We start from the raw sequence: 18,230 nt of genomic DNA, 5'->3' as shown, positions 1-18,230 counted from the left end.
CACCACCATCATCACCACCACCACCACCATCCCCATCACCACCATCACCACCACCACCACCACCACCAACATCACCACCATCAACACCACCACCATCATCATCACTATCACCATCATCATCACTATCACCATCACCATCACCATCACCACCATCACTATCAAGCCATCTCTATGAGAAGAGAAGGACATGAGAATCTGATGGGGTCTGGGAGGCCCAGGCTGGGGCAGAAGCCCTCTTATTGTAACTGGAATAGAAATAGGCAAATGTGAGAGCCGAAGTGATTGCTATCCTTCTGGAGATTCCAAAGGTGACATTTCTCATTGGTGATCATGTCACAGCAACGAGCAGAAACCCAAGTAGTGTGCTGAGCAGGCCAGAGGGGAGGGCAATGGGAAAGGCTCCATCACCTTAGTCAGACCTGGCCTTGAGCCCTTCCTCTACTACCGCCCTGGAGAGTAACCAGGAGCAGGTTACTTGCCCTCGTTGAGTCGCAGTGTGTTTGTGTCACTGGGAATGTCAGATCCTTCAGGAAGGCTATTGAAAGAATTAAACGGAATCTACTGATTGTCTGGGCTTCCAGAGGGCAGAGGCTCTTGTCCTCTTGTCCTTTCTGTTTCCTGTGGCCTCCCTACCATCCAGGTAGTGACTATGTCCCAGCAGACGGTGGACACCCAGGACGTGCTCATGCCCTCGCTCCTCTGCTCCCTAGTGAGGCCATCAGCCTAATGATCATAACCTCCTAACAGAACATGAGCATCTCACACTCACGATGGTGCCCTCCCTCTGTCCCAGCACACATTGTCCTGTGGTCAGACACCCTTGCACCATCATCCCTGCCCCTCATCTGCCATGTGACAGTCACAGCCACCATCTCTACCAAACTACAGTACCACATTCTGCTCATTTAAGGAGTTCTTTTTTTTTTAATTTTGAGATGGAGCCTCACTCAGTCGTCCAGGCTAGAGTGCAGTGGCACGATCCCAGCTCACCACAACCTCTGCCTCCTGGGGGTTCAAGTGATTCTCCCACCTCAGCCTCCCGAGTAGCTGGGACTACAGGCATGTACCACCACACCCAGCTAACTTTTTGTATTTTTAGTAGAGATAGGGTTTCACCATGTTAGCCAGGGTGGTCTCGATCTCCTGACCTCATGATCCGCCTGCCTCAGCCTCCCAAAGTGCTGGGATTATAGGCGTGAACCACCACGCCTGGCAATTTAAGTGGTTATTATGGGTCCCCATACTCTTGCTCAACAGATGGATCATTCTGCCTTACTCTGATCTTTGGTTTACCCTCCCCATTGGCCATCTCTTCAGGGCACACTGTCATGCAAAGATGGGAGACTGGATGTCAGGCAAACTGGGGCTGGAATCTGGGTGTTAATGAGGTCTGTTACTTTGGGGCAGCCACTTACTCTTGTAACTGTTCATCTTCCCCTCAGAGAAAATTAGAAGGGCTCCTGAAGGTCCTGGTGTGTGAATGTGCTTGCTGAATCTAGGGATTTGGTAACATGTCTTTGCTTTTTATTTTCCTTCTTACACTTCCACTGCCTTAATTCCAATTATTGGGGGGGTATTTTTCAACACTGTTGAGCTCCTTGGAATAATGAGCTTGTTGGTTGCAAGGTAAACCAGGTAACAGTCAGTCCACTTGTTATCTCAGGACACCCCAACTTTGAAGTAGAGGAATTAGCATCTTGCTAATTTTCTTGGTGAAAATAATTTTTAAATCATTAAGGAGGGAGTCTCTTCGAAAAATTTTTTTAAAAGAGAGAGATCGGTTGTGGAAGCATTTGGGAGTATGAGTGTTTTCCTGTAGTTTCCCAAAAGAGCTTCCTCAGGAGTCATTATTGGAGGATGGGGTTAGACGTTCAGACCATCTCTGAAACTAGGAGTCAGGGGAAGAGTCTGGGTTTGACATAGGTGCTGTCCCTGCTGTCTCCCATTGCTGCCCAGCCATTCTCTCTGAACCTGCTCCAATGGGGCCCTCACCCCGTCATTCAGGGCACCAATACCCTGTAGGATGCTGAACCTCACCATTAATGCTGGCCCTTCTTTTTTGAGACAGGGTCTTTCCCCGTCGCCCAGGCTGGAGTGCAGTGGAGCCATCTCAGCTCACTGTAGCCTCTGCCTCCTGCGTTCAAGTGATTCTCTGCCTCAGCCTCCTGAGTAGTTGGGACTACTGCTGCACAGCAGCACACCTGGCTAGCTTTTGTGTGTTTTTTGGTAGAGATAGAGTTTCACCATGTTGGCCAGGCTGGTCTCAAACTCCTAGCCTCAAGTGATCCACCTGCCTCGGCCTCCTAAAGTGTTGGGATTACAGGTGTAAGCCACCAGGCACAAGCTGTCCCCCTTTTTATTTGACATTTAGGAATTGGTGCTGTGGACTGCTTGCTCCCTGCTGCGTAAAACGCTCCCTCCACGTACCCTGCAGACCTCCCTCACCCTGGTTCTCCTCCCACCTCACTGGCCTCCCCTTCTCAGTCTCCTTTGCCAGCCACTCCTCATCACTCACATTTCAATATTGAAGGCTGCAGGCCTCCAATATTGAAGACTTCCTGATTTGCAGACCTCTCTCCTCTCTCTAGATATATTGCTGAATGATCTTACTCACTCCCGATGCTTTAAACACTATCCCTGCTTCAGCAACTTCCAAATGGAAAGCTCCAACTGGGCCCCACACCTTGAGATCTGAAAGCCGGGCTTAAGATCCTGATGCTTGCTGAGCACCTATAGGGCATCGCACATGGAAAATGCCCACCACTGGACTCATGTTCTGTGACTCCAGCATTCCAGCCGTGCAGGGCAGAGCATTCCCTTTCTCAGACACTCCACATGTAATCTACCGCCAGAGCCTGCTCAGCCTGCTTTCAGGATAGATCCAGGGACTGTGATCTCTCCTCTCCTCCACCCCACCACATGGGACAAACTACCATCGTTCCTTCCCCTGGACCACTGTGGTGGCCTTCGGGCTGGTCTCTGCCTCCATTCCTTCCCTGTCACTGCCAGGCCCTCCCCCTACTGCAGAGTGACACATCTTACTAGGGTCCGTCAGCCCCAACCCCAGCCTCTGGCCCCTTCCACCTCATCTCACCATTGCTCTTCCCTTTGCTGATCATCCCAGCCATGTGTCCCCACTCTTACCTCCAGGTCCTTTCCCAAACCTCCCAATCAGCCTTTCCCCCAGCACAGTCATCCCACGCCTCCAGCCACCTGCTGTGCGCCCTGTCTTCTATCCCTCCCTTAGCGCTTCCCCACTACTGCCACCCCTGCTATCATCACACACGTCTTGGAGACCCCAGTGCCTTGTTTGATCAATTTCCATCTTTTCCACTGGATGGCAGCTCCCTGAGGACAGAGAGCTTGTCATTTTGCCATTATTTTATGCCCAGGATCAGATCAGTACCAGGTGCATACTGGGTATTCATTAAGCGTGGAATGAAGGGAGGACTGGTCTCGGAAGTTCTGCTGGCTCTCTTGCAAAAAGGCTGCAAAGGTTTTGCTGCCCCTGAGCTCCCCTTCACCTCCATCCCCTCCCCATCCTCTCCTGTTGAAAGCTCTGCACAGTCTCTGGTGACACCTACTGGTGCTTGGTTTTGGGCCATCCCTGGGAGGGAAGGGAGGTCCAAGGAGCCCTTGGGCCATTTGAAGTCGTGGATGTTGGCTGGTGCCCAAAGTCCCAGTGGGACAGGTAGTACTCATACCTAGCAACGACCATGAGCAGCGCCTGCATTGCTCTCAATTCCAAACTTGCCTTGGGACACGAGGCTCTCCATGGCGTGCATGGCATTTTCGCATTCCTTTCCTGCCCCTCTTCTCCTGCCACTCTAGCTGTGGGGCTTGGCCCCTCCTCACCCCCATGATAAGTGAAGCTCCTCCAGGCTGTTTGCCCTGCTCTTCCCATGGCTGGACTGTTGTCCTTCTTAGCCCTCAGCTCAGGTGTCACTCACCTTAGAACTCCTCCCAGACTAGCTTATCCAATGTCTGTCCAGTGTCCCCACTGCCAAAGCCCCATCACATCGCAGGCATATTTTGTCTGTGGCCCAAGCTGCACACTATGGCCAGCTTGCCTCCCTGTCGGCTTCTGTGTTGTCCTCTGCCTCCTCCACTATCACGTGAGCACCAGGAGGGCAGGAGCCACTCGCCTGTGTGTTCATGTGTTTGCACTTGTTTCTTGTGCTAGGACACATGTGCCAGGCGCTTGGCAAATACGTGTTGGTTAAATGAAGGAATAAATAAGTGAGCACTTATTAGATACCAGATTTCATGCTGAGAACTTCCCATCCACTGCCCATCTTATTTAACCTTTAGTACAACTGTGGATGGAAGAGGGCAGGACTTCTGTCCCTGTTTTTGAGTTTGGAAACAGACACTCAAGGGGTAACTGACATGAAAGAGGTGAGGTCTGTCTGACCCCAGAGCTTCCTCCCATCAACCTGGGGGCTCGAGGTTCTTTCCTCCGGTCTGGTCCCATTTTCGCTTCTCTGTACATTGGTGCACAGCTCACACTTGGCTGGGAGAGGAGAGATGGCTCTGGCAGCCCCTCAGCTTGTTACTGTTTCTTGTGCCTCATCAGTCTCCAAACAGAAACAACTGCATCCCCAACTCCCATCAGGAAGGGCCCAGCTGTGCCAGAGCCCACCCCTCATTCCTAGTGCTGCATCTTTCTGAGACAGGGGCAAGGAGGGGAAGGAGGGAGGCGGCCCTGATCTCCTGGGCTAGTGTTTGCAGCTGACGGCAGGTCCAGGGGATTTTCTTTTCCAGCAATATTTTGTCTACTGCATATTTTACAGAATTCCTATGAAACACGCATATAAACGTTCTCACAAAACACATGGCACCCTGACCATGCCATCTCTCTAGCCTAGAGGATCTGGGAGATGTGGATTGACCAGCCAGAGGATCTGGGGCTTCTGGAGAGGCAGCTGGTGCTGATACACTCTGGCCTAGAGGAAAAATGCAAGCCAGGAATCTCCAGAAAGTTCCAGAACAGGTAGTGGAGGTGGAACTGGGCCTAAGAACCCAATGTCTGGATACTGGGTTGTCTTCATTCACCTGGTGCACACCATGGCCCTGAGGTGTGGTTAATAACAATTCCCCTCCGCGTTTCAACTGCTAGGAATGTTACTTGTTCACCTATGAAATACGGATAATAGTATCTGCCCTGCAGACCATGGGGAGGATTAAATGAGAGCCTATGGATAATGCTGACACAGTATAGCCATTCTTCAGCGATTGGCTGGTTATTATCCTATTACAGCCAAGGCACTTTCCAGTGCTGAGATTGTGGATGGTGGTTAAGAGCTCAGATGCCCACATCTGACTCCCTAGGCTCAGTTCCCGCCTGTGCCACTTGTTAGCTGTGTGATGTTGGGTAAATGACTTAACCTCTCTGAGCCTTGGCTTCTCATTGCATAAGCCAATGAATCCTATAGGTACAGAGTGAGGAATATCCTTCTACAAGTCAAGGCTGTTCAAAGGCAAAATGGACTGCTGTAGAAATAGCAAGCTGGCTGTCTGCTGGTTCAGGCTTTGGAGACAGACAGGCTTGAATCCCTATTGGCTGGGTGACCTGAGGCAGTTGACCTGGCCCTTGGAGAGGCTGCATCATGCAGTGGCCAAGAACTGGATGCTAGAGCCATCATGCTGACTATGCCACCTGCTAGCTGTGTGGCCTTGGGCCGTTGAGTCACTTCTTTACGCCTTTCTTTCTGCAGAAAGAAGTTAGTCCCCCTTTCTTTCTTTCTGTAAATAATAGCACCTATCTTGTAAAGCCATGGTAAGGATTCAATTAAATGTGTCAATGTATTCAACATGCTTGGAACAGCGTCTGGTGCACAGCAAGCCACCTACATGTGCCTGCTGCTTATGGAGATAACTACATCCCTCCAGCAGGGCAGCCAAGAGGTTCAGAAACAACCCACATGGCATTCCCAGTGCAGGACCTAGCCATGCAGGCACTCAGTCCCTGGGAGCCATTACAGTTGTAATCCTTATTAACATGAGCCCTGGGCCCTGGGCCTGGCATGTGTCTGTTGCTTATCTGAAATGGGGATATGTGGAGAATTCCTTGGCTGGCCTCGGAGCAGCAGAGGAACTGGATCTTGTGTCTGCTGGGCGTCTGCTTAAGCTCTTCCCTCCTCTGCCTCCTCCCCCTCCCACTTGGATGTCATACGTCTTGTCTGTGGTTAGCTGCACTCAGCAGCGGCTGCTGCATGGTGATGGATGAGCCGTGATTGCTTCCTGTCTGGTAGCCGGTGGCGCTGCCCTGGCATCCTTCCCTTGTTTCTACCAGCCCTGCTGTTCTCCTAACATGGGGTCATCCTATCTCTTCCTAGATGCTAAATTCAGTTAGGAATTTATTCAAATACAGATACATTTCTCCCATCTGATGAGTTCTTATCTTGGACTCAGTTTTTATATCTGTGTAATGGGAACAAAATCTATCTTCTAGGATGGTTGTTGTAAGTTAAATGCAAATGCAGATGATTGACACACACTAGGTGCTCAATAATTGCATGCACCCTCCTTTCTCAGCTGAAAAAACTCTTTGCCAAGAGCCAGGGGATGACAAGGCTGTGTGTTCTGCAGACAGAACCATGGGTGCGTCAATGTAGTGCACAAGGCCATCAGTCATCATGTAGTGCAAGCCCTTCTCCTCCCCTAATGGACAAACAGATGCCCTCCTTTTGCCCTTTGGTAAACTGAGGCCAAATAAATGTATGTGTTTTTCCAGAAAGATTGCAGTAAATTCCTGGTATTTTCCCTTAGAGCAGCAGCTCTGATCAATCAGTAGGCTTCTGGTGAAATGGAACCCATGCTGTGTGAAGAGATAACCTTTTTCCTCCTCAGAAGTCTAGAATGTTCCACTTGCTTAGAGAGTGAAGGAAAATGATTGCCAATGGGTAGATAGTAAACGGACTTTAAGGAAGCAATGTCTTTGTCATTAGACATTTTCATTTTTGTGTTTTCATAGTTTCAAAAATATACATTTTTAACTCCTGAGAACTTATCCTTGTCCCTAGTTTAGAACTACTTCTTATGCTGCTCCTGAAGGATTACCTTGGAATTCCATATTTATTGGTATAGAGAAGGTAACTCAGTCTGCATTTCTTTTACCAAGGAAATAATGCACCAGTTTTCACCACCCTCATTAATTGTCCTAAGATATCCGGAAAGAGAATCTGACCTTCCAGTTGGTTACCCTGGCATATCAGTGAGGCTCACAGGAAGGAAATGCATGCAAATTTGGAATGCAGTCAGCTGCAAGTAAAGAAAACTTATATACAGTGGCTTAAATAAATAGAAGTATTTTTATTGTTGTTTTGTTCTTTTAATCTTATGCTTCTCACCTAGGATTGGAATTGCTGGCTTGATAATTCATCCATTCTCCTAGACTGTCCCCCAAACATTGTTTCACGTTCAAAGGCGGAAGGAGGGAAAATAAACTCACCACCCCATCCACCTATCTATTCCCTTACATCAAGAAAACCAAAAGCTTTTTAAAGCCATCCTTTCCTTCATCCACAGCAAACTTTTGTTATTTGTCTCTGACACTGGGACCTGAGGAAGGGCTCCCTACCCAGGCTGGGATAAATGGAAACAAAGCCCTGGGGTTGTTGAAGGCTGAGCAGAGTCTCTAAGATCCAGGAGGAGGAGGCTTGGGAAGCGTGGAGACACATTGACTCCCAGTAGCACTGATCCTTTCTTGTACTCACATGTTTGGAGTCTGTTCCTGTCGTCAGCCCTGCAGTGCCCCAAGGAAGGGACGAGGACGTCTCTATTATCCACTTCTGTGACCTTAGAGCTGGCTCAATGCTTGGAACATATCTGGAGCTCAGTGAAGAATTGCATGTGAATAAATGAGTGAATGGAGAAATAAGCAAATCGTTCTCCAAGATATGGGGATATCTTGGCCAAAAGGAAATGCAAAATGGCTTCTAATTATAGGTTAAGAGGAGCCATGGATGCTAACCCTATCTCCCTGCCAAGCAGGTGGACCCCGAGGTGCCTGGCATCCCTGGGAAGCCTGGCTGGAGGGGTGTTTAGGAAGCCATTTGTTCTGACTTAACCAACTCAACTGTAAATTGCCCCTTGAGCCTGGTGAATGTGTGAGGCTTAGTGAAGGCCCCAGAGGGAATTTGTGGGTTGTTTTGAGAAAGATTCCTTAAAGCAATTTGAGAAAGTTCTATATCTTTGAGTAGAATCTCCATCATTTCTGTGTTCATGGTCCTCCCCTTGGGAAATTTGCAGAGATGTGACTCAATGGAGCAGCTACCCTGAGCGCCAGCCACCAGCCTCCAGAGATTTGCTCATCATCAAAGATAGATAGAACCTTCTGAGTCAACTCATCTTAAATTTTAAACTCATTAAAATGACACGCAATTCCCAGCCTGTCTCTCTGGCAGGCTGCCAAGCTTAAAGTAATTGATCGTCACCCCACAGCTGCCGCTGTCCTGGGCAGAGCTGTCTAAATATTGCGCCGTGCCTGCACCGGTTCCTGTACGTAGTGCTAGACAGACAGCTTGGTGCTGTTTCAAAAATAACCCCTTCCATGGTGCTTGTCAGACCTGGTGGTGCCTTTGAGGATAAACATTAAAAATACCTCCTCCCAAATCAGGAAAGATCTCATTTGTTCCCCTGACTGCTGATAGAGAAAGGCGTCTCAAACTGGTCCTGTGCTGAGACATTTATACCCTCAAATATGAGAAGAGGCCATTGTATATAGAACTGACGGGGTGATGGAGCTGCCAAATAATAATGTGATCACAGTAATAATGTGTGATGATCAAATTGCTTCATGGACAGGGCTGGGTCTTCAGGGAGGTAAGTGAGGTGCTTTGGGTGCTAAATTTAAGAGAATACAGAACCTCCTTACTCTAGTCTCAGTGCTGTTGTGGGCTTAATCTTACCCAATTCTCAAAGCAGCCCTGTGACAAATGTGTGCATTTTAAGGTCTCCCATGCCACAGGTGCCCACGCTAAGACACACAGATTAAGAGACTTCTCCAAGCCACAGAGGTAGGCGGCAGTGCAGTCAGCATGGACCCAGCACATCAAAATTCAAAGTTAATGTTCCTTCTGGAATTGTTAGAGGGACTAAAAGAGTTCATTTCTCTTCCAACTTTTTATTTATTTATTAATTTTTGAGACAGAGTCTTGTTCTGTCTCCCAGGCTGGAGTGCAGTAGTGCGATCTCAGCGCACTGCAACCTTTGCCTCCTGGATTCAGGCAATTCTCCTGCCTCAGCCTCCTGAATATCTGGGGTTACAGGTGGATACCAACATGCCCAGCTTATTTTTGTATTATTAGTAGAGCCGGGGTTTCACTATGTTGGCCAGGCTGGTCTCGAACTCCTGACCTCAGGTGACCCGCCTACCTTGGCTTCCCAAAGTACAGACATGAACCACCATGCCCGGCCTTCTTCCAACTTTTTAAAAGTGAGGATTCGTGAAGACTGTAAGATATATTTGTAATATTGTATAATAATTTTTTATTGTATGACTTAATTACTTTCGTATAACTGAGTTTTCCTTTTTGGAATTTGCCTTTTTATGGAATTATACCTGAAGCTCCATCAGATGACTTATGGGACATCTTTCTGATCTGTCCCGGCACACAATTTCCATTTCATTGACATCCTACTGACTTGGAGGTCTCATGTATATGTGCATGCTTTCCTAAATGAAGTTCCCTCTGCCTGTATCACCTTTTGGTCTTTTGTCTGTCTGGCTAAATCTTACTGTTCTTTCAAAAAGAATCTTTCCAAGAAAGCTTCTCTGTCTTCCTGAGTTAGATTAGGTATTGTATCTGTGTCCTGAACCCCTCAGCAGCAGGCACCTGTATCTATCACTTGCTCCACTATGCTGATAATATTGATGTCCGTGTCTGGCTTCCTCGGACAAGGTTGTGAATTCATTGTAGACAGGGACAAAGCCTTGTTCATATTTCACCCCGGTACAGAACACAGTATTTGCAGAGCTGATGCTTAACAAATACACGGGAAAATGAAAACATAAGTGGGTGCGGAGCTGCCAGCTGCCCTGCATCTTCTCCACCTCACATGCTGCGTGGCGGGTTGGGGTCTCGTGTGCTGTCATATTTCACAGAGTGACGATAGATCACATTTTCTCATCAGTCTCTGTTTCCTCTTACTTTCCTCAGATGTGCTCTGCCCTAGTGTTCGCGTAGAAGGAGATCGCTTTAAGCACACCAATGGAGGAACCAAGGAAATCACAGGTAAGGGAAAAACAGCAACCACGCATGCCTGCTTCCTTATATGATTTGCTGGGCCTGAGCGTGACCCTAGTCAATTCAGAGGTGGCCTCGCTGACCCTGTGTTTGTTCCCTCTTTCACCAGAGTCCTGATAAAATGGTTTGAATCGTGCAGGTGGCAGCTCTCATCAAAGAACCATCCAACAGGAAAGAACATACATTCACATTTTCCATTTGGCAGGCTGTGGATATTCTATAGGAGTCACTCAGTAATGCATGAGAATGAATGAGTTTGTAAAGGAGCTGGTGAATGAGTAAGCAAATGATTGGCAAAGGGAGCAAACGACTGAATAAATAAATGTGTTTCGGAGTGAAAGCGAGAGTGAATCAGAGTTATAAATATATGAGTGAATCAATGGGTGAGAGAACAAAGAGACACGTGACTGCAGACCCAGCAGCAGAAAGAAATACCGCAGAGTCTCGCCAAAGGCTGTCAGGCATGTGACAGATAGAAGGCTGTGAGCATGCAGGAACGGCCCAGGCTGCTCCCCATCATCCCAGCCGATAACCTGAACATGGGGATCCAGGCCTTCCTGTGTCTGGGCACCCTGCTCAGCACTTTAAATACATATGGCAAAGAAGTGTTCTTCTCTCCCAACTCCCAACCAGGAAGCCACTGCAGGACAGCAGCCCTGCTCTTCTTGCCAATGTCCTGGGGTTGGGTGTCCTTCCGCTCCATCCTGCGTCATCTTAGGTCCAATTCTCAGCACTTCTGTGTCCCCCACCTAGCAGAGAGCCTTGTGAGGTCAGGACGAGGTGTTTGACAGGCACTACTGAGACCCTGCTTGCATCCCAGGGACCGCGCCATGTCAGTGTGCTCTGCTGACTTGAAGATGTCAGCATCTGCATCTTGTGCCTGAGGGATTTTTCCGGAATGGTGGAAGGCTGCTCTGCCTATGTGCACAGTGGGGAATATGTGCCAGGGAGTGAACACCCCTCAGGAGCAGCCCTCAATCAGTGACCCTCGGTGCAGAAACACCCCAGTGCTACTGCTTCTTGAGTGGGAAGATTCTGAGGTCCACGTTTGACCCCATTTCCCAGAGTTTCCTAGGGATAGCCGTCCGCCAGGGTAACTGGCCACATGCCACACTCTATCAGCTGGTCTCTCCCTGACTCCTGCCCCTACTCCCTGCTCAAGCATCTCCCCAATAAACTACCAGCACTTTCAGAGGCAACCAACAAAGATAGTGACATTCTTCAGGTGGGACACCTGGTATACAGCTGGTGCTCAATGGGGTGCTGTCACTGTCAGCGTTTATTTGTCTAATACATGAGATAAAGATGGCTTTCATCTTCTTCATTCTGTTAACTTAATTTCCTTGAAATAAGTATATTCATGTCTGAGCTACTAGGTTCATGCAAAAATAATTAATTGTGCAAAACTTTCATGGCAAAACCGCAATTACTTTTGTACCAACCCGATACATTGCCCAAGGTGTGAAACTTCTGGGCAGTTTGACTTAGACGTTCCCGCTTGTTGCCTTGGTAATCCCCAGCGAGGCTCTGGCTCTCAGATAATCTATTTTCTATCTGCTGCAGTGTGAACATGTCTGCCCAGCTCTTCCCTGAGACCTCTCTCATTGACATCTGTCTTCAAAGCAAATTCTTACCTTGCTGCATTATCTACCCGTGGCTTTGGGAGCCGTGGGTCCTTCACAGCAGCGTTCCCCCAAGTAATTCATTATCTAACACACATATCCATAGAAGGGAATCATTATGACAGTACTGTGATTAATAAAAGCAACAGCAATAACAAATGCCTCCCGAGCGTTTACTGTGTGCCCGTGGGTCTGCATGAATTTCCTCATCCACCCTCACAGCATATGAGATGCATTCCTCTGTATTTTATATGAGATGCACTGTTGCACATTTCACAGTTGGGAAAACTGAGGCACAGAGAGCTTGAGCCACTTGCCTGAGTTTGTGGTGGAATCAGGATTTGCATTCAGATCACCATTCAGCAAAGTCCATGTTTGTCACTGTTTTGCCACATTGAGTGGCCAATCTAGGAGCTTGGACTGTACATGTGCATTTCTAGGTAACTGATTCAACAGAGTGAAGAAATGAAACTCACATGTGTCTTAAAAATCAGGCAAACTTCCCCAGACCACCAAAAGTTTGTCTCTTTTCCTGCCATAAGAAGGGGAAAATAGGCTGTATTGTAATGTAGATTCAGAACTCTTTCCTAGACTGGCCACCCCCAGACAGGCAGCCCAAGAGAGGGGACACAGCACTTTTCCTGTCATTGCACCTACTTGGTGGCTGGAAGAGTTAAAAATACATATTGCACTTCCTGTGCTGCCATCAGGCCCATCCAGACCACTATTGCCTCTCCTCTGGAGTGTCATAGCATCTCTGTAACCAGCATGTCAGTCTCCAGCACTGCCCTCTTCCCTCCGCTTCAAGTGGTGTCTTTCTAAAACCTGGATTCCTTGGCTTCTAGAATCTGGTCCATGCTTTCTACTCTGCAGGAGAGGTTCTGCCTCTGTCGTGGCTTACGCATGAGTCTGTTGGAATGCTTGCTTGCCCCCAAAGATGCAGTCCTCCCCTTGGCTATGACATTTCCTCTCTGTGGTGTGCCCGTCCCCACCTCATTCTCACAGTGAACTCCTATTCATCCCCCAAAGCCCAACTCAACAGTCACCTCCAGGAAACTGCTTGAAGCCCCACAGGGTGATTAGTGGCTCTTTTAGCATTTTATTCTATTCTGAGAACTCCAATTTGAAGGTATTATAATTATTTGCTTCCCTGTCTAACTCCCCAGCAAGCATATGAACTGTTTGAGAGCATTTGTTATGCTTGGGCATTATTCTATGTGTCTTAAGAATAGAGAACGGCCGGGTGCAGTGGCTCGTACCTGTAATCCTAGCACTTTGGGAGGCTGAGGCGGGTGGATCACAAGGTCAACAGATCGAGACCATCCTGGCTAACATGGTGAAATCCTGTTTCTACTAAAAATACAAAAAATTAGCTGGGCGTGGTAGCAGGTGCCTGTAGTCCCAGCTACTCAGGAGGCTGAGGTAGGAGAATCACTTTAACCCGGGAGGCGGAGGTTGCAGTGAGCAGAGATCACACCACTGCGCTGCAGCCTGGGCAACAGAGCAAGACTCCATCTCAAAAAACAAACAGAAAACAGTAGAGGATAGTACCTGGCACTTAGAAGGAATGTGACAAATGTTTGTTGAATGAGTAGATGGATTTATGAATGAATTAGTGAAGTTAAGAAGCATTAATCAAAGGATGAAAACATGAATGGTTGGATGGGAGGTTGGATGGAGGGATGGACTAAAAGATGGATGGGAGAAGGAAGAAAGGAAAGGAGGGAGAAAGCAGGGGTGGAAGGAAGGAAGGCAGGCGGACAAACGACCAAACGAATCTGCCTGCATCATCTGTAACTCAGAATGAATCGAAAGCTTTTTTGGTCATTCTGTAGACTGAAGAATAGCAATTATTTTCTACTTAAGGATAATTCTGGCTGGGCACAGTGGGTCACACCTGTAATCCTAGTGCTTTCGGAAGCCAAGGCAAGTGAATTGCTTGAACCCAGGAGTTCAAAACCAGCCTGGGAAACATGGTGAAACCCTGTCTCTACAAAAAATATACATACAAAAATTAGCCAAGTATGGTGGTACATGCCCCATCTCTGTAAAAAATACACATGAAAAAAATTAGCCAAGGCTGAGGTGGGAGGATCACTTAAGCCCAGGAGGAAGAGGTTGCAGTGAGCTGAGATCATGCCATGGCACACCAGTCTGAGGGACAGAGCAGGACTCTACCTCAAATAAATAAATAACTGATTCTTGCAGGGAAGATTCGGGAGTGTGTGTGTGTGTGTGTGTGTGTGTGTGTGCACGCGCACACACACATGTGCATTTGCACATGAAAATGTGGAACTTTGAACAGATTTCTTAGTCTATGACATATGTGGAGGATCCTTCCAAAGAGTCTGTTTGGTGACTGGGACCCTCTATTATGGACCCTCCTGTGTCAGTCCACAGCCAGAGTCCTGAAGCCCCCCTCCCTCTTTGGAGCCTCCCTGGAAAAGAAATCACAGTGCCAGCTGGACATTCTTCAGTCTGCAGAGCAAATACGCCCTGTTTGTGCAGCTCTGAATGCACAGAGAACGTGCTTTATCTACCGTCCCCTCTATAACCGGCCCCAAAAACCTGCTCCAGCCATGCCCAGGCTGAAGAGGGAGTTATCGAGAGATGGAGCCTCAGATTTGCCAGTTTAAAAGCCACTGGGTAATAGGGACAGCTTTTGATTCTGGAAAAGAGGCACTTGCCAAAAGCCTCACCTCCCGGCTTTCCCGTAAATGACTCTGGCTATTTTTAGGGTGTATCTGGCTGGGTCTGTGAGCATGAGGATGAGAATAGATGCAGGAGATTGGAGGCATAGGTCTTAGATGGCCCTGCTGCTCACCAGCCAGCAAGCCTTGGGTCAATCTCTTGACATCTCTGAGCCTCAGTTTCCTCACCTGTGTAACAGTGGATCCTTCAGAATGTCTTCAAGAGTCCCTCTCAGATCTGATAACCAAATATTCTGCAAATTCTAGCCAATAAAAGTGTTACACAACTTTTCTAGAAGTTCATCTACTTGGCGCTTTAAGCGTGTGTTAGGCATGTGTGGGTCTCAAATTTGGCCACAGGCATCCTGGATTTCTCTGTCTTTCCACTTGGGCCCCCCATCCAGATAATCACCAAGTCCTGCCCATGGCACCTTCTAAACAGCTCTCCAGTTCAAGTGTTTCTTCCAGCCCTCCCCCCCCCGCCCTCATCTCACCTCCCCGCCTCTACTGGTCTTGCCCTGCATCCCCTGCCACCAGAATGACCTTGGGAAATACAAACCAGATGGTAATTCTCCCCCACTTTAAAGCACTCAGTGGCTCTTCATTGCCTGAAGAAAGAAACCCAAACTCCCTGATGTGGCTGACAGAGCCCAGCCTGGCTTGCCCCAGCCTGCCCCATTCCCAGCCAGTGTGCCTTCACCATGGGTCCTGACATCCCCCAGCAGCCCAGATTCCTGTTGATGACTGCAATCTCAGCAGGCCACACAGCATCTAACACGTAGGAGGCCCCGAATAGCAGGCCATGAATTCCTTCAGTCCCTTCTTCTCTCTTTCCACGAACAACCCACAAACGCTCAAAGAGGAACAGCAAAAGCAGCAGGCATTTTAAGGATGGAGAAACAGATCAAATCATCCCTTTCCTCGAAGAGCTGTCCATCTACTGAAGGAGGCAGCCGCATAGACAGATAAGCTGCTGCTTCTATCTCGCCCAGACCCATCTAGACTCCGAGAGGAACTAAAGCAGCCCGGGGGGTTGGCAGAACTCCATGCAGGTCGACCTTTGCCGGATGAGGTGAGGAGCTCACAGTAGGCGCCTGGCACAGCAGGTGCAGCCAGTGACCTGGGCCATTGCCATGTTCTCCTGACACCGCGTGGTCCAGTGGCCTCCCGGCTTCAGCGAGGTGTCCCATCTATTTTGCATGAAACAATTGCTTTTTTATTTCAGAGTGCCTTGCAACGCAGCCCGCTTTCCTCGGGAACATTTTTTATTCTCCTTCCCAGCCCTTATTTATTTTGGGCAATCTATCTTTTTTTTTTTTTTTTGCCTTTTTCTGCCACCCAGTTAATTCCTTCTTGTTCTGAGTTTTGCTGTGTTCAACTCTTTGTTTTTGTTCACTGAAACCAATCAAAGTGGAACCAGAAAGTAGAGCATAGGCTTGCTTTTTGAAAACAAGTGTATTTCATATATTCTCTCCAATACGACTGCCGAGGGGAAACGCGGATGAGGGTGTCAGTTTTTAGTGGCATTTGATGGTCTGTGGAGTAGAGGAGACACTCACTTTGTAGTTCCCAGCCCTTACCTTTCCCAGGGTGGGCACATGTCCGCCCTGGACAAGCTCTTGGGCTCTCCTCCCTCCCCTCATCCCTCAGTGAGTGTGTCGGGGCTGCTGAGGCCACCTGTGAGCCTCCTCTGAGTAAGAGCCCCCACTCCCCACGAGCCTGCAGGGACCCCACCTCCGTGGGATTCCTCAAGCAGCTGCACAGATGACAAATGGAGGTTTAAGAGGCTGAGGACTTGCCCTGAAGCCGTGGAGCTGCTGAGTCTGAGAACAGGGACGGGAACCCCGGTGTTCCCGACTGCGGTGCTCCCCTCCCTCCACATCACGGCCTGCTTCCGCTCCCTCGATTAAACTGTCCGCTGCTTTTCTTCAGCAGCGAGGTGCTGTCTGAGCCCCTAAAGGTGACAACCTTGCAAGGCACATCCTCACCCCCACATCACTGAGGAGGAGGCCACCAGGATGCCTCCTGCCTCTGGCCAGGGCCGGGCCAAGTTTTGAACCTAGAATGGGCTGTCCTCAACACCTGTTCTCACTATTCCGCCTTCCTGCGAGACAGCATCTGATCCTAAGCAGGCTTTCTGTTCTGAGCAGGCTGTGCTCGCCTCACCTTAGGCGCCAGTTTCTTGTAACCCCGGAGCTCCAGGGCCCTCCAGGTCTTTGTGGCCAAGCTCCCCCATTCAGAGGCACCAGCCCCTCCCACTGTGGGGGCTCCTCAGGCTCTAGGACACTTCCAGACACAGGGCCACAGTACAGGGGCTGCCCGGTGGGTTGTCAAAGGCCCCTTGTTGTATGGGGCTAAGTCAGTTTCAGCAGCTGCTCGTCACTGGGCCTGCTTGGGGGCTCAGAGCTGTGGGGACTCTTGAGGCTTCCGTCCCCAGGCAATGCTGAGACTGCAGCCTCTGGGCATTGCTTCCCTGCTCAGGTGGGCTGGGGGCTGTGCCAACAGCAGTGCCTGGGGCTGGGGCAGATGAGGGGGAGGCGCTGCTCTCAGCAGGCAGTCAGTAAATGTTTCACAGTTGACTGGCTTCACCCAACTTAGGATCTCTCAGGGATACTCCCCAGGACTCCCTCCCTGCTGGGGGTGGCAGCCACTCCCAGCCATGCGCTCTGGAGGCCTGGTCCTTATAACTGGAGTGAGTGAGGTAGAGCCCTGGGGTGGTGGCAGAGCTATTGTCAGGGGACCAAGCTTCACTTGGCTCAACAGGTTCCCATTGTGGTCCGCAGGCGGGGACAGTGTGGTTGACTGAGCAAGCCCTGGGTTCTGGCTTTCCCCCAGGTATTTAATACTGTCATCACCCTTGGGTCTCATGACAGCCCTGCAATAGATTATTCTCTCCATTTTTCCAGTTACAGAAACAGGCTCAACAAAACCAGATAACTTCCTCAGTCTCCCAGCTGGAACTCTGTGGGAGCAGAGAGCCTTGGGCTGCGTTAAATGTTGTAAATGCCCAGTGCGCATTGTACCTTTACCTGGGATTAACCCATGCCTTTGAATAGGAACCACGGCTGTTCTGTTAACTCACACGTCCCGGCATCCTGAACACAGGGATTCTTCACCGCATAAAACTGCACATTCAAATTAACTGCTATGCAAGAAATGCAGTTTGACTGGGGCTCTTTCCAGCCATGGCAAAAATTGGAGAAAATATGATCAATAGTTTTTGGTGCTAAAAACGCAACAGATGATCCAATTGCACCCATTCTCCCAGTTTACAGATGAGGAGACTGATGTCCAGAAAGTGACTCAGCCAGGATCACAGGATGTCGGTGTCAGGGAGACCCACCCACGTCTCCATGCCGCATGTTTGTCTAGAGCTTGTGAGGGTTTAGGGGAGTGATCATGCTCTCATTCAGGGTGACGGATCCATTAGAGCACCCAGCATTTAGTGAGGACCTACTGTATTTCAGGGCTGTTCCTACACATTTTCTCATTTAAAACTCAGAGTGATTTTCTAAGACATGAGTGTCTAATAGTAGAGCCAGAGTGTATTGACGCTGGCAGACAGGCAGACACTGTGCAGGGCCATTGCCTGTCCAGGCCTGATCATGACTGACTGTTCTTTTTTTTCTTTTCTTTTTTCCTTCCTTCCTTCCTTCCTTCCTTCCTTC

The 18,230-nt window shown here is 49.0% G+C and overlaps 1 protein-coding gene across 1 annotated transcript in view; it reads left to right on the top strand.

The window, feature by feature from the left end:
* Nucleotides 1-18,230, top strand: part of COL22A1 (collagen type XXII alpha 1 chain) — a 320,119-nt gene that overhangs the window by 58,488 nt on the left and 243,401 nt on the right. Inside the window, exon 4 of the mRNA XM_017501684.2 lies at nt 10,164-10,238. Coding sequence (XP_017357173.1) covers nt 10,164-10,238 — 75 coding nt within the window. The remainder of the gene's footprint in view (nt 1-10,163; nt 10,239-18,230) is intronic.

Source organism: Cebus imitator, unplaced genomic scaffold, assembly GCF_001604975.1.
Source record: "Cebus imitator isolate Cc_AM_T3 unplaced genomic scaffold, Cebus_imitator-1.0 Scaffold284, whole genome shotgun sequence".
NCBI lineage: Eukaryota > Metazoa > Chordata > Mammalia > Primates > Cebidae > Cebus > Cebus imitator.
This window is presented reverse-complemented; position numbering and strand designations above follow the sequence as displayed.